At 38.1% G+C, this 16,668-nt stretch overlaps 1 protein-coding gene across 12 annotated transcripts in view; it reads left to right on the top strand.

The window, feature by feature from the left end:
* The window catches only part of KIDINS220 (kinase D interacting substrate 220), a 128,843-nt gene that overhangs the window by 37,051 nt on the left and 75,124 nt on the right, over positions 1–16,668 (top strand). For all 12 annotated transcript variants that reach the window (XM_064295005.1, XM_064294999.1, XM_064294996.1 and 9 more), the window contains exons 7-11: positions 1,886–1,984; positions 3,370–3,567; positions 4,743–4,841; positions 7,549–7,647; positions 8,924–9,022. In XM_064295005.1, coding sequence (XP_064151075.1) covers positions 1,886–1,984; positions 3,370–3,567; positions 4,743–4,841; positions 7,549–7,647; positions 8,924–9,022 — 594 coding nt within the window. The remainder of the gene's footprint in view (positions 1–1,885; positions 1,985–3,369; positions 3,568–4,742; positions 4,842–7,548; positions 7,648–8,923; positions 9,023–16,668) is intronic.

Genomic DNA, 16,668 nt, shown 5'->3' with positions numbered 1-16,668 from the left:
CTCATTCTTGGGTTTTGTTTGTGTGCTGCTGTACTGGCAACCTTGGTGATTCCAGCTGTCAGGAGGTCCCATGTATCAAGGAAAAGTGTCCAGGGCTACAAATTTCAACAGTGGTTGCTGGGGACGTCTGACATAATTTATAGAGCTGCGCTGTATCGTACAGTAGCCACTAGCCACATATGGTTATTTAGATGAAAATTAAAGTAAAATTAAAATTTCAGTTCCTCAGTCCCACCCACTAGCCAGAATTTCAAGTACTCAATACCCGTATGTGACTGTATTGGACAGCACGGATATGGAGCATTTCCATCAACTCTGAAAGTTGTGTTGGATGGGATCTTACAGCAAGTAGGCTATACTTAGATGTTTATTTCAGTTTGACGTTTCCCACGTAGTTAAGTTCACTCTGGGTATTCACATGTTTATTGATTGCCAGACTCCTTGACGGTATCGATTTTGTGCGTGATTTATATTCTCTGATGCTTTTTGAACTCCTGTTTCACCAAAAGGTGCTTTGGAGTACTGTTTCTAGGCTGCAGTTTACTTTATGCCGTCAGGTGTGGACAGGGCTGATTTGGTATGGTTGTGAAGAGCACAGCCTCTGAAGCCAACCTTGCCGGGTTCATGGGTCTCAGTTCGCTTAGTAGTAGCTTTACGATTTTGAGCCTGTTAATTAACCTCTCAGATCTCAGTTCCCTCATCAGTGAATATGTGATGATAATTGTGTTAAGGATTAAATGAGTTAACCTATGTAAACTGCTTAGAGCTGCGTTTGGCACTTGGTCATAAGTATTTATGTTTAGTTAGACTTTTGTGTCTTCACTCTGTTTTATAGGATATGGCAGTACTGAATGCTTGTTGAAAATGAGGAGCTGTATGACTTCATGATGGAAAATTGTCACCTAGTATAAAAGCTAAATAAAGTGGATTAAAAGACATATCATGCAGTGGTTATTCACAAGAAATAAAATGGGGAAATAGGATCAAGATTATAATCCATGTAAACGATTATCTAAGAATTCTCAAAATGATTTTTATTAAAAATCATGTTGAGATCTTGTTTCTTTCTTTTTTTAATTGTGCTGTAGGTGAAAGCTTACAGCTCAAGTCAGTTTCTAATACAAAAATTTATACACACCTTGTTATGTGACCCTAGTTGGTATCCCTGTAATGTGACAGCACACTTCCCCTTTCCATTCTGGATTTCCCGTGTCCATTCAACAACTCCTATCTGTTGCCTTCTCATCTCACCTCTGGGCAGGAGCTGCCCATTTAGTCTCGTGTATCTACTTGAATTAAGAAGCACACTCTTTACAAGTATCATTTTATTTCTTATAGTCCAGTCTAATCTTTGTCTGAAGAGTTGGCTTTTGGAATGGTTTTAGTTCTGGGTTAACAGAGAGTCCTGGGGTCATTTCTTCTGGGGTTCTTCCAGTCTCAGTCTGACCATTAAGTGTGGTCCTTTTACTAGAATTTGAATTCTGCACCCCACTTTTCTCCTGCTTCATGATGGACTCTCTGTTGTGTTCCCTGTCAGGGTGGTCATTGGTAGTAGCTGGGGACCATCTAGTTCTTCTGGTCCCAGGCTGGTGGAGCCTCTGGTTTACGGGCCCTTTTTGTCTCTTGGGCTAGTGCTTTTCTTGTGTCTTTGGTGTTCTTCATTCTCCTTTACTCTAGGTGGGTTGAGACCAATTGATGCATCTTAAAGGGCCGCTGGCTAGCTTTTAAGACCCCAGACGCCACTCACCAAAGTGGGATGCAGAACATTTCCTTAATAAACGTTGTTACGCCAGTTGACTTAGATGTACCCTGAAACCATGGTGACACCTTGTTTCTTTCAGTACATCTTTGATAGTAATTCTAAATTTATTATTTGTTTTAATAGTATGGAACCACCCCTTTGGTTTGGGCTGCACGAAAGGGTCATTTGGAATGTGTAAAACATTTGTTGGCCATGGGAGCTGATGTTGATCAAGAAGGAGCTGTAAGTATCATTTATATTTTAACCCCTGGTGATAGAGATACGGTTTTGGTTTTAAGAGAGAGAAATATTTTTCTTTAGTGCACGCCTGTAAAAATTTCCCTCCGATTCTTAAATTGATGCTTAGAAAAATAAGTGTTGTCTATTATCCTGATAAGTATATCTTCTTATAAATATTCCGTATTATAATTATATGCTTTTAAGAATCTATTACTTAATGCACATGAATTTTGGGAGTGTAAGACTAATTCTTTAAAGCATAACTTTCTGTTATCTTAGTATAAATTGAATACGCCAGTTAAATTGTTTTAAATACTTTTAATTGTATAAAAAAGTCATGCTTTATTAAAATACCTTTTCTTTAAAATGGTATTATAATTTAAAAAAGTATTTTTAGTTGTGGCTTATTTTCCCTCGTCAATAAATAGGTAAAAATCAGAAATCAGTGGTCATAACCTAGAAAGCTTAAAAATTGGTTAAATACATCTTACTGGTTAGGTTATTAGTTCTTTATTGAGTACCTGCTTTGTATCCAGCTCTGCGCCAATTGTTCTTGAAAGACTAGAGGAGGCTAACCAATTGCTTTTCCCTTGGGCTTATAATAACTTAAAGGGACACTTATGCACAAGAAACAGTTAAAATTATGCACAGCATTATTTACATAATTATTATATTAAAAAAAAGTTGCCATCAACTCCTACGCATGGGTGGTCCCTGTGTGTCAGGTGGTACAGTTTATAAAATGAATTAGTGACTCGTCTCTGTGATTATTGACTGGTAAAGAACTTGAAAAGACTATGTTATCTTAAGTAACGTAGATTATGGATTCATTCTGGGGGCTGATTAAAAAACAAATATTTCCATATGCAGATTGTCTGACATCTCGAAAAAGATCAGAATCTCAAGATAGGTATTTTTTAAAAGAATCACTTAAAATAAGACAGTCTTGAAAAATGTGGTTTGTAGATCACTGAAAGACAAGAGTATAGCTATTTATTCATTGTTGTATTTCAGTTTGTCCTGTAGGTTTCATTATAAAAAAATTCTTGGTCTCCTTATTTTAGATTATTTTATTTAGAATATGTTGTTTGAGTCATCCTGTCAACTATTTTGTACTTCATTACAACAGTAAAAGGGTTTTGCTCATTGCAAATGAGTCCAGTTTCAGATTATCATTTAAAGAACTGAAAGTCATGACAACCCTCATGGCTCAAGAGAATTAACGTGTCTTCAGAAATTTTTTGATAATGTGTCTGGTTATTTTTATTGGCATTTTATTTGATTATAGATCACCTATTTGAAAACACCAGTTTTGTGATTATGGCATAAATCATAATGTTTTTCAGAAGAAACTAATTGTTTGGGGGGGGGCTCTTCTTTTTTTTTAGAATTCAATGACTGCACTTATTGTAGCAGTGAAAGGAGGCTATACACAATCAGTAAAAGAAATTTTGAAGAGGAATCCAAATGTAAATTTAACAGATAAGGATGGAAATACGGCTTTGATGATTGCTTCAAAGGAGGGACATACAGAGATCGTACAGGATCTGCTCGATGCGGGAACATATGTAAACATACCTGATAGGGTAGGTTACCTATTTGGAATTTGTCTTCTAATGTTGAAGTTGATGGAAGATTAACTTCTTACCACCTTTTAAGATTTGCCATACATGACACATAGTTATTTTAAGATTGCATTTTAAGATAACAACTGATTGGCAGTTTAGCAGTAAATGATGAAATATTTGTGCCCTTTGCCAAAATAGCCATTTCCAGAATTTAAAGTAGTGGGAATATTATTGTTTGGTGAATATAATTTCAGGGCAAAGAGATGTCTTCACGAGGGAATGAACTTTATTTTAGCCTTGTACCGGGGAATGAACCAGCCTTATGCATACTGGCCTGTGACTGCTAAGTTGACTAGAATATATATGGGTAGTGGTCCAGGAACAAACCTTTTCCGTGAAATGTGGTGGTAGACCCACTAATTGCTGTTGAGTCTGCCCCCAGGTGACTCCATGCACAACAGAATGAAATCCTGCCCAGTCCTGCATCATTTCCGTGATCAGTTGTGGATCAGACTGTCGTAACGCATAGGGCTTTCACTGACTGGTTTTCCCAAGTAGATGGCCAGGCCAGTCTTCCTAGTTCATCGCAGTCTGGAAGTTTCACTGAAACCTCTTCGGCCTGTAGCAACATGCAGACCTCCTCTGACAGCTTGGTGGTGGGTGGGCAAGAGGTGCATTGACTGGGAATGGAACTTGACCCTCCACATGGAAGGCGAGAACTCTACCACTGACCCACCACTGCTCCCAGCTCTACCTTTACAACTCCCTTTTTAAGAATCCATGGATTTCATTGTATAGCATTATTCCAAGAGCTTTTCATGATGTAATTTTCTAATGTTCATCTTGTTTATTGACAGCCACAGTATTGATTTATTTGATTGACATTTGTAATGGGAGGTTGCATTCAAAGAGAATGCTTGTTCGGGTGACTTACCTTTCTAAACTCTTGTCATGGAGTTTGAGTCCTTCTCACTTTGAGGCATAAAATCTTCTGTCCCTTACTCTGAGGGTTATTAGTATCAGATATTAACATTAGTTAATTACTTTTTTCCTACTATTTTGAGATAGGGACTTTTTTCAAGTGATTTTCAGAAAAAAAAAACAAAAAACTAACGATTAACCTTAACTTCAAAGCCGTCTTTATTCTTTCTCATCCTCAGTTCACCCTGTTTTTCGTGTTTTGTTTTTTTTAGAGTGGAGATACTGTGTTGATTGGTGCCGTCAGAGGTGGTCATGTTGAAATTGTTCGAGCACTTCTACAAAAATACGCCGATATAGACATTAGAGGACAGGTATGTGTGATTACAGTGCCGTTGTGAGCTTTGTGTGTCATTGGTTGTGAATGTTGACAAATCATTATGTTGTTCTTCAAACTTTATTGTGGAGATAAATTTTAAGCCCTTATTTAATCGATGTCTGTACTGTCATTAAGTGTCATTGCTCTTGTTATGGATTTTCTGTACTAATGTCAAAATTAGATTTAGGTGGAAGCAAACCATGTTAATTTTAGGAAAAGCCCTTCCCAAAGTTGTGAATGTATCCAAGAGCTTTAGATTAAAAAAAAAAAAAAAAAATCTGTACCTGATAGCCCATTTTTTGCTGGACAGTCTATATTTCTGCTAATTTTTTCCTTGCATTTAGCTAAAATTCTCTTGTGTCTAAATCTGTTTTTTGGATTAAACCAATAAATATTTGCAAAATGCTATGGGGAAAATGGTATAGGACCATTGCCTTCAAGAAATGTGTATTTTAGTTTGGAAAGTTTTGTTTGATTAGTTTATGTTCATTTTTATGTTTTTATATAAAAAAAGAAAAAAGTAGTACCACAGGATGGTATACAGTTGAGTGCGTAGTGAAAGGCTCACGTGTAAGAGACTTGAGGTAGGGAAAAAGGACGTTAAAGAAGGCTTTTTTTTTTAATGGAAAATTTTATTTATTGTGCCTTAAGTGAAAGTTTACAAATCAAGTCAGTCTCTCATGTAAAAACTTACACACCTTGCTATGTACTCCTGGCTGCTCTCCCCTTAAGGAGATAGCACGCTCCTCCTCTCCACCCTGTATTCCCCGTGTCCATTCAGCCAGCTCCCCTCCTCCTCTGCCTCCTCCAGATAGGAGCTGCCCACATAGTCTCATGTGTCTGCTTGAGCCAAGAAGCTTACTCCTCACCAGTATCATTTTCTGTCTTACAGTCCAGTTCAATCCCTTTCTGAAGAGTTGGCTTCAGGAATGGTTTCAGTCTTCTGCTAACAGAGGGTCTGGGGACTGTGACCTGTGGGGTCCCTCTAATCTCAGTCAGACCATTAAGTCTGGTCTTTTTATGAGAATTTGAGTTCTGCATCCCACTGTTCTCTTGCTCTATCAGGGATTCTCTGTTGTGTTCCCTGTCAGGGCAGTCATCAGTGGTGGCTGGGCACCATCTAGTTCTTCAGGTCTCAGGCTGATGTATAAAAGCAGGTAGGATTTAAGATAAGTTTGAAAGATGGGTTGGATTTGGATAGGGAGAGAAGAGGAAGCCTGGGTGTTTCAGGCAAGGATAGTGGAATAATAGGATGAGATAATTCAAGAAAATGGGGCTGTGAAGGCTGCACTCCGTAGCTGATGAATAAATTAGGTTGGCGTTGGAGTAGTGGGGAGGGTGGAAATGGGAAATAGAGATGGAAATGGAAAGGGGGGTAGTGTCAGACAGGGTTTGTGTGCCAGGCTAAGAAGTTTGGAAGCTAGCTTACATTTTGAGAAGAGGAATTTTGTTGGAGAAATCTTGATATAGGAGACTTAATGTGTCACCAGCAGAAAGTCATTCACTGTGTTTTGGGTTAAAATCGTATTTTCACTAAATTTGGTTTCTAGATTCCAGACTTTTAGCTAACTCCTTTGTGTCTGTCAATCCTGTTTTCCTATGTTTTAATCAGTTTTTTTTTTTTTTTTTTGGTTCTCTAGCTCTGCTTTCAGGGTCATATGGACCTGTTTTTGGTTTTTGAGTTAGATGGGATTTTAAAGGATTTGGTCAAGACCATGTATATGGGTGTGGGAAGGATGAGAGTTAAGAATGCTAAAATCGATGAAAATGGTAATGCCCTGTGGTTGTGTAATACATTCTCATGCATTATCTTTTGAAAAAAAAATGGGCAGGTGTACTATATCATATTACAGATGAAAAGCCAAGAGTCGGAATATTGAAATGACTTGTTCAGAGTTACAGAGCTCGGGTATTAATGACTCCCAACCCTGGGTGCTTTTCTGAAATGTGACTGCATTACAAAAAGCATACTTTATTAGTAACTTTGTGGTGTTGCTACTTTTTAAACTCAAGTAACATTAAGTTTTCCTAGGCTTCTTTCATACAGAATTTCTCAGAAGTAAATCCAAGATAGAATAAGAATTAATATTATTTCCCACTGTGTTACCTAACTGTTGGTGAGATTTATTAATGCTTTCTGGCAGAAGTAATGATGTTTTACATTTACCAATTGTTGTTTCAATATTGTGTCTTATGTGAAGTGCCTGTTGATACGTCTTTTAGTTATCTGGTTCCGGGCTACAACAGAAATACCACAAGTGGGTGGCTTTAACAAACAGATTTATTTTCTCACAGTGTAGGAAGCCAGAAGTCCAAATTCAGGGTGCTGGCTCTAGGGAAAGGCTTTGTCTCTCTGTTGGCTCTGGGGGAAGGCCCTTGTCTCTTCAGTTTCTGTTCCTTGGCGATCTTCATATGGCATGGCATCTGCTTCCCCCATCTCTGCGTCTTTTCTTCCTTGCTTAGTCTGTTCCTTTTATATCTCAAAAAAGATTAGTTAGACTAATAACGTCTCATGAACATAACAAAGAAAACCCATTTGCAAATGGAATTATAACCACAGGTATAGGAGTTAGAATTTACAGAACATCTATAGGGTCACTATGAGTCGGAATCTACTCGATGGCACTGGGTTTGGTTTGGTTTTGTTTTTTTTCTTGGGGGGATACAATTCAATCTGTTACAGTATGTTTTGTGTTTTATAGGACAATAAAACTGCTTTGTATTGGGCTGTTGAGAAAGGAAATGCAACGATGGTGAGAGATATCTTACAGTGCAATCCAGATACTGAAACGTGCACAAAGGTATCGATGATGTTTCTCTACTGTTGGGAATATCCAATGCTCAAATATGCTGATTTCTTTCACTCACCTCTGTTTGATGTTAGACTTACAGGGCTCTCACTGGTAACATTTTTTTTGAAAAATTAAGGGGTAACTTTGTATCCTTTCAAAAAGTTGTATATTCGCAGCAAAATACAATGTACAATTTGTTACTTTAGTTAAATCCTTTTCAGAAAGTACAGTATCAGCTATTCATAAATCATGGGCAGGTAATTTCCCCCAATTTTTTTTATGCTTCTGTTGTTGGCAGCGCAGAGCACATTTCCTCTTAAAAGACCACTGTGAGTGGTTGTTAGCTCCCAAACCACCCTTTTCAGCCCGTTTTGCTCAAATCGTGTGGAAAAACACAAAATGATTTCAGACTTTAACCTTATGTGTAATTGTTTTTCATGTTGAATTCTGGATTGAAATGGCAGGAACACTTAATGAATAAAGAAAAATTACGGACTCACCCATAAGACAGTGCTATTTCATTTGCTGGTGATCTGGACCAACAAATTTCTAAACCAGTGGTGGTAGTTCCCGTACCCAAGGGAAGAAAATTTCCTGGGAAACCTTCTGGTTTGCAGGTGGTTCCTTGATAATCTTTTTTTCTTTGGACCCATGTGTCAGCTACTGTGACCACCTGTTGCTTCTGCCCAGGTGTCTCTCTTTCCTGATTCAATCCTGAGCTGTGATCGCATCCTGTTGCCCTTAATTTGATTTTTGAAAGCAATAATGAACTCTTTTGAGGTTTTCCAAAGGCATACTGTTTGTATCAGATTGTTCCGCCTGTTGTCCATGGGTCGTGGAGAACCGAAGGGATGTTGGTATAAAGTTCTGAACAAGTTCAGACACTGGTTTGCCTGCACATTTACAGGCTGAAGTGTGGGGTTTGCTGATGGGGAGATAGAGTGATAAGTAGCCTGAGAAGATGGTGCCGCAGAAATCAGCGGCAGAGCCTGGGGAACGGCAATAGGAGTAAGGTGGCAGGGTAACTGTTAGCTACCAGGTGTGGCTTATAAATTGTTCGGGCATATCCTGTTCTTGGTTGAGTAATCTAACATTATTTTGATACAAATGAATGATTTTGAAAGGAAAAGCACTTTTTAGTTCTTAAAACTGTGTTTTCCTGAGAACAGGTTAAATATGGACTATTATCAGAGTCACGTTTAAATTCTTCACATGTGCATTTAAATGACTTTAAATGTTTAGGAATAAACATTTAAAATAATAAGCTATCTTACTTTCCCCACAGGATGGTGAAACACCACTTATAAAGGCTACCAAGATGAGAAATATTGAAGTAGTAGAGCTGCTGCTAGATAAAGGAGCTAAAGTATCTGCTGTAGATAAGGTAAAAACATCTGTTCAAAAAGAACACTTTTTCGAAGGCTGTTGGCTGACGTATGTATCTAGGGAATATGATTTTTTTGTGGCCGGGAAAATTACATGTTGGGGATATCCGTGCGGGGACTTGATCCTGTGACACCATCTTGATTATTCTGATAGCATGCTGAGAAATGGTCAGGCCCAGTGTATTTTTTTTTTTTTTTAATACAACTATTTATTTGTTGTTGTTGAGAATATACACAGCAAAACATACACCAATTCCGGTTTCACCATGTACCATTTAGTGACATTGATTACATTCTTCGAATTGTACAACCATTCTCACCCTCCTTTTCTAAATTGTTTCTCCCCCTTTAGCAAAAATTCACTGCCCCTAAGGTTCCTATCTAATTTTTCGAGTTGCTGTTGTCAGTTTTACTCTTAAAAGAGCGTAGTGCTCCAGGCAGATATTTTACTAGTTAAGCTCAACTATTGTTTGGTTTTAAGAAGACTTCAGGGGATATTTTTGGTTTAAGGTTTAAAGATGATTTCAGGGCAGCAGTTTCAGGGGTTCGTCCAGCCCCCTTGCCTCCAGAAAGTCTGGGGTCCATAATAATTTAAAATTCTGTTTTGCATTTTCCCACTTTTGACCAGGAATTTTCTATGGAATCTTTGATCAAAATATTCAGTAATGGTAGCCAGGCACCATCCAATTTTTCTGGCCTCATGGCAAAGGAAGTAGTTGTGTATAGAGGCAGTTAGCCACACATTCCATATCCTCCTCCTGTTCCTGGCTCTCTTTCTTCCTCACTTGTTCCAGGCAAATCGAGACCAATTGTTGTGCCTTGGGTGGCCGCTTGCAAGCTTTTAAGACCTCAGGCACTATGCATCGAACTAGGAGGTAGAAAAGAAGCACTAGATACGCTATTAGGCCAGTTAACTGGGACATCCTATGAAACCATGACCCAGGAAGCAAATCCTGTGAGGTTTTTGGCTGTACATAATTAGCATCAGCAGCTACTTTTTTTTGTCGCTGTTGTAAATACATCACACAGCTTTTGCCAGTTCAGCTGGTTAACAGGTGTGCAACTTACTGACAGCAATTACAATAATCGGCTGTGCGGCCCTGTCCTTACTTGACGTGATAGTCTATCATTGTTAACCCCCCTTTTCCTCTCCCTCCCATCCCTGGTAACCACTAATAAACTGTCTTCTGTACGTTTGTCTTTTCTTGTGTTTTTATGTAAATAGGGTCATACAGTAATTGTTCTTTTGTGACTGACTTATTTCACTTAGCATAATGTTTTTAAAACCAAACCACACTTATTGCCGTTGAGTTGATTCTGATTCATAGTGACTCTATAGGACAGAGTAGAACTGTCCCATAGGGTTTTGGAGGAGCAGCTCGGGGATTTGAACTGCTGACCTTTTGGCTAATAGCCAAGCTGTTAACCACTGTGCTACCAGGGCTCCATGTCTTCTAGCTCCATTCATATTGTATAGCATGTGTTGAGACTTCATTTCTCCTACTGGCTGAGGAGTATTCCATTGTATGTATGTACCACATTTTGTTTATTCATTCATCTATTGATGGGCATTTAGGTTGTGTCCACCTTTTGGCTATTGTGAATAGTGCTGCAGTGAACACTGGTGTACAGATCTCTGTTTGAGCCTCTGCTTTCAAGTCTTGGATATATACCTAGGAATGGACTTAGCGGGTCATTTGGTAGTTCCTGCTTTTAGTTTTTTGAGGAACTGACACACTGTTTTCCACAAGGACTGTACCATTTTGCATTCCCACCAGCAATGGGTAAGTGTTCCATTTTCTCGACATTCTTGCCACCATTTGTTTTCTGTTTTTTTTTTTTTTAATCTTAGTCATCCTATTAGGAGTATAATGGCATCTCATTGTGGTTTTTATTTGTATCCCTCTGATGGCTAATGATGCTGAATATCTTTTCATGTGTTTGGTGGCCATTTGAATGTCCTCTTTGGTGAAACGTCTGTTCACATCCTTGCCTGTTTTGTGATTGTGTTATCTGTTTTTTTGTTGTTAGCTTATTGAACTTTTTTATATATTATTTTGGTTGTTAGGTTCTTGTCACATATATGGTTTCCGAAGATATTTTCCCAGTCAGTAGCTTGTCTTTTCACTTTTTTGGTAAAGCCTTTTGACGAACTAAAGTTTTTCATTTTTGTGAGGTCACATTTATTTATTTTGTCATTTGTTGTTTATGCTTTTGTTACATCAGATAATCCATTGTTAAAACCTAGGCCTGACAGCTTTGCTCCTGATTTTTTTCTATTAATTTTATGGTTTTAGTTTGCACATTTAGGTCCTTAATCCATTTTGAATTTGTTTTTACATATGGTGTAAGGCATGGGTCCTGCTTCACTTTTCTGCATGTGGAAGTCCATTTATTGAACAAACTTTTCTTTCCTCATCGAATGGACTTAGCACTCTTGTCAAAAATCTGTTGACCATAGTTATGTGGGTTTGTTTCTGGACTCTCAGTTCCATTGGTCTGTGTGTCTGTTGTTATACCAGTACCAGACTGTTTTGATTACTGTAGCTGTGTAGTATGTTTTAAAATCTGGAAGTGTGAGTCCTCCTACTTTGTTCTTCTCTTTCAACTTCGCTTTAGCTATCTGAGGCCTCTTGCCACTCCATACAATGTTGAGGATTGGTTTTTCTATTCTGTAAAGCTGTTGGAATTTTGATTGGGATTGCCTTGAATCTGTAGATAGTTTTGGGTAGTATTGACATCTTAACAATATTAAGTCTTCCACCCCATCAACATGGAACATCTTTCCATTTATTTAATTCTTCTTTAATCTCTTTCAGCAGCATTTTATAGTTTTCACATAGCTGGTTAGATTTTTTCCTAGGTATTTTATTCTCCTAGATACTCTTGTAAATGGAATTGTTTCCCCAATTTCCCTTTCAGATTTCTCATTGCTGGTGTATAGAAACCTAACTGATTTTAGTTTGTTGACCTTGTATCCTGAAACTTCCCTAAATTCCTCTATTAGCTCTAGAAGTTTTCTTGTGGAATCTGGGATTTTCTGTATATAGGATGATATCTTTCACCAATAGAGATAAGTTTACTTCTTCTTTTCCAATCTAGATACCTTTTATTTCTTTTTTTTTTTTTTGTCTTATGACTCTGATTAGGGCTTCTAATATAATATTGAATAGAAGTGGTGAGAGCAGGCACCCTTTTCTTACTCCTGATTTCAAGGGGAGAGGTCTCAGTCTTTCTCCATTAAGAATAATGTGGGATGTTGGCTTTTCATGTATGCCCTGAATCATATTGAGGAATCTCCCTTCTATTCCAATCTTCTTTAGGTTTTCATCAAGAAAGGGTACTGGATTTTACCAAATGCTTTTTCTGCATCCATAGAGATGATCATGTGTTTTTTTCCTTTCTTCTATTGATGTGTGGTGTATTACGTTGATTGATTTTCTAGTGTTGAATCATCCCTGAATTTCTGGAATCAATCCTACTTGGTCATAGTGTATGACTTTTTTAATATGCTATTGGATTCTGTTCACTAGTATTTTGTTCAGAGTTTTTGCATCTATACTCTTAAGAGCTATTGGCCTGTAATTTTCTTTTCTTGTGTTGTCTTTGTCTGGTTCTAGTGTTGGGGTCATGTTTGCTTCATAGAATGAATTAGAGAGTATTCCTCCTTTTCTGTCTTTTGGAAGAGCTGAAGCAGCATTGGGCTCAGTTCTTCTCTGAATGTTTGGCAGAATTCCACCCCCACTCCCCCACCCCCATCCCCCAGTATGCTATTAAAGAAGCTGCTTCAGATCTCCTTTCTGTTGCTGACAGTTACAGGGAACTCCCATTTTAACCACCATCGAGGATGTCGTCCTGTATAGAGGTTGTTGTGGATAAACAGGAGGAAAGAATCTGAAGAGGCTGGAGAAGATGGACTCACAAGCCAGACTGGCATTTATGTTCACTAACAGGAGAAAATGGTCTGCCATATATCCTTGTCATAATCCCCTCAGAGACATTTTCGTATTTTCCACATTAAATTTAACTTTAAATTGCTTAATACTATTTCTTTCTCTACTTAGTTCTCCTAGAATAGAAATGAATTGATTTTTGTATGATGTAAGAAGTATTGTAAATTTTCACTTTGGATATATGATAAAATTTGGGTTTTCTTCGTATATATTGGAGTTTGTCATTCTATTACTCATGAAGCAAAACATAGAACCAGTATGTATTAGCTTCTTATTTTACTAAGTAAGGACAATTTTTAAGAAACAAAATAAAAGTAAAAACTCTCCGTCTGTCATTACTATATTAACATCATTTCACATAAAAGAAAAAAAATTGGTAATATTAAAAAGTGGAAGTGTAGAGGGGACATAAAGCCAAGGAGGAGTTCTTTAGATTGAATTCGTTTAGCTTTAGAGAAAACTTCCTATTTTGCCTATTTTTCTCATTCTTCTACTGACTTACACTTGGCACTGGTCCTCTAATTTTTAGTGAAGAACTAGTGGATTAAATGACCTTTAAGATTTCATAAAGCCTCATTAATTCTGTGATACGCTACTTATAAACAATTATTTCTCACTCACTAATAAGTTGCCCGAATGAGTACTTCTCAGTATTTCATTGTTTGTTGCTGTGCCTCGAGTCAGTGTATGATACTTGCTAACAAATACTTGGAACAGTTGTTTGTTCGTTCCACACATCCTCGTTGAGGGCCTACAGCAGAGGAGGTGCTGCCCTGCCAGAATTTGGGACAACAACTTGTATACGTCTTGAGCCTTGCTCTTCACAGAGGATTTCATAAAATAATTTAAGAATGAAGATTAATATTATTTTTTACCTAGCTTCTCACTGCTTTCTGTTTATGCTCAGCATATCAGGAGGATGTATTAAACGTTTTCCGTACATTTTCAGAAATTTCGATTCTAGCAGAATGCTGCTAATGTGATATTTTTGCCTTCTAACAGGTTCGGGGATGAGAAACAGGGTTAAGGGGTGGGAAAATAAGATGTAAAATCAGGTTTCGATACGTTTAGCTTGAGGACTGATAAGACTTTCTGGAGGCAGTAGCCAGCAGGCGTTGGGAAGTATGAGACTAGAATTTGGGCAAGAAGTCATAGCTGGTGATGGGAACTTGGCAGTTACTGAGAGTTGCATGGGGATGTCTAAGATCATCAGTGAGAAGAAAGATGAAAGCAGAGGTCAAAATGCTACTTCTCTTATGATGTGTCATAATCCAGTTTGTTTTAAATTGTGTGGATTTATCCAGTCTTTCCCTACTACATTATAGGCTTTTCAAGGTTAGAGACTGTTTTATCTTTCATCGTTGTATCCTCCAAAATACTGAACACTATTCTTTACTTATAGTAGGAGCTCAGAAATTTTTTGTTGTTAAATAAATAGGTGCCATGTTTAAACTATAGGAAGAGAATTTAGAAAAGAAGTAGGTGTGAAAAAGAAAATCAAAATCAAGATAAGGTTGTGCCAGAGAAGCCAGAGGAAGAACATTGCAGGTCATTTTTATTTAGTGTTACAGAGAGGTCGGGATGGATGAGAACTTAGGGCTTAGTTTGTTAAATATTGGATCATTGGTTTTCTTCAAGTGGTGTTTATAAGTCATGTATGAAAGAGCAGTTTGCAGACTGAAAAGGTCTTTTACATATTAGTTTTCATTCGTGTCGGATGAAATCCAACTCAGATAGATTACTAACAGGTAAGAATTTAGTTACTGTTGAGGAAATGGAGCACTAAGTTGAGTGTGGAGAACTTTTTTTCATGGAATTTAATAGTGAGAATGCTAGAGGAAAGGTAGTGTAATAGGATAGTGGGATATGGGGAAAGACTTTTTGAGATCAGGTGATGGGAGTATGTTTTGTGACACATGAGAATGAGCCAGAGCAGAGATTGAAGGTGCTATGGAGGGAAGAGTTGATTTAGCAGGACAGAATTAAGCCCAAATATAAGGGTTGTTTCTTTGACATAGGAAGGAAGAAGTAGAGAAGGAAACTAAGGATGAATGAAGAATATAGAAAGGAAGGTGTGATGTTGGTAAGAAAGGGGGACATTCAGGAGGGAACCTTTTTGAGATCAGTAAGAAGTGAGGTGAGGCTATATAGGCTTATAGTGAGGAGGTAGAGATGAGACTGGGGAGATTTGAGAATGAAGAACGTTTGAAATGGATAAGGGTTGATATGCTGTGTATATTGTTGTTGTTAGGTGCCATCGAGTCCATTCCGACTCACAGCGACCCTATGTACCACAGAACGAAACTCTGCCTGGTTCTGCACCATACTCAAAATCATTATGCTTGAGCCCATTGTTGCAGCCACTGTATCGGTCCATCTCATCGGGGGTGTTCCTCTTTTCTGCTGACCCTGTACTTTACCAGGCATGATGTCTTTCTCCAGGGACTGACTGATCCCTCCTGACAACATGTCCAAAGTATGTGAGATGCAGTCTTGCCATCTGTGCTTCTGAGGAGCGTTCTGGTTGTACTTCTTCCAAGACAGATCTGTCCTTTCTTTTGGCAGTCCATGGTATATTCAATATTCTTTGCCAACACCACAATTCACAGGTGTCAGTTCTTCTTCGGCCTTCCTTATTCATTGTCCAGCTTTCACGTGCCTATGACACGATTGAAAATACCATGGCTTGTGTCAGGCACACCTTAGTCTTCAAGGTGACATCTTTGCTTTTCAACACTTTAAAGAGGCCCTTTACAGCAGATTTACCCAATGCAACACGTCTTTTGATTTTTTGACTACTGCTTCCATGGGTGTTGATTGTGGATCCAGGTAAAATGAAATCCTTGACAACTTCAGCCTTTTCTCTGTTTATCATAATTTGCTTATTGGTTCAGTTGTGAGGATTTTTGTTTTCTTTATGTTGAGGTGCAATCCATACTGAAGGCTGTGGTCTTTGATCTTCATTAGTAAGTGCTTCAAGTCGTCTTCATTTTCAGCAAGGAAGGTTGTGTCATCTGCATAATGCAGGTCGTTAATGAGTCTTCCTCCAGTCCTGGTGCCCGCTTCTTCGTATAGTCCAGTTTCTCAGATTTTTGCTCAGCATACAGATTGAATAGGTATGGTGAAAGGATATAACCCTGATGCACACCTTTCTTGACTTTAAACCACACAGTATCCCCTTGTTCTGTCCAAACAACTGCCTCTTGATCTATGTACAGGTTCCTTATGAGCACAATTAAGTGTTCTGGAATGCTGTGTATAGTTAACGTGAATTAGTGAAAGGAATTACAAACAATGAAAAGCATAAAGGACTGTCGTTGGACAGAATGCCAGCTTCCTACTTTATCTACCTCAAGTCTCTTCCCTCCTCTAATTATACATGAGATTGACCCAGATTTATTTTTCTGAAAGAGAAATATAACGTTACCTTATTTACCTTGGAGAAACTTTTGATGAGTCCTCATTTCTTGCAAGATACACTTCAATTACCTTAGAGTGAACACAACCAAGATTTCTGATAATCTGACCTCTTACGTTTTCAGCCTCATTTGCTATCATTTTCCCTACATGAACCCGTACACTCCAACACACTGAACTATTTATCGTGCTCTTGACCGCACCACCACCTTTTATCCCTGTTTTTGTTCTACTATTTTCTTTACCTGGATTTTTCCTTCCTTCCCTTGTCTACT

This window comes from Loxodonta africana, chromosome 12 (assembly GCF_030014295.1).
Source record: "Loxodonta africana isolate mLoxAfr1 chromosome 12, mLoxAfr1.hap2, whole genome shotgun sequence".
In the NCBI taxonomy this organism is placed as follows: Eukaryota; Metazoa; Chordata; class Mammalia; order Proboscidea; family Elephantidae; genus Loxodonta; species Loxodonta africana.
Note: the sequence above shows the minus strand (reverse complement) of the source record. Positions and strands in the feature narration are given on the sequence as shown.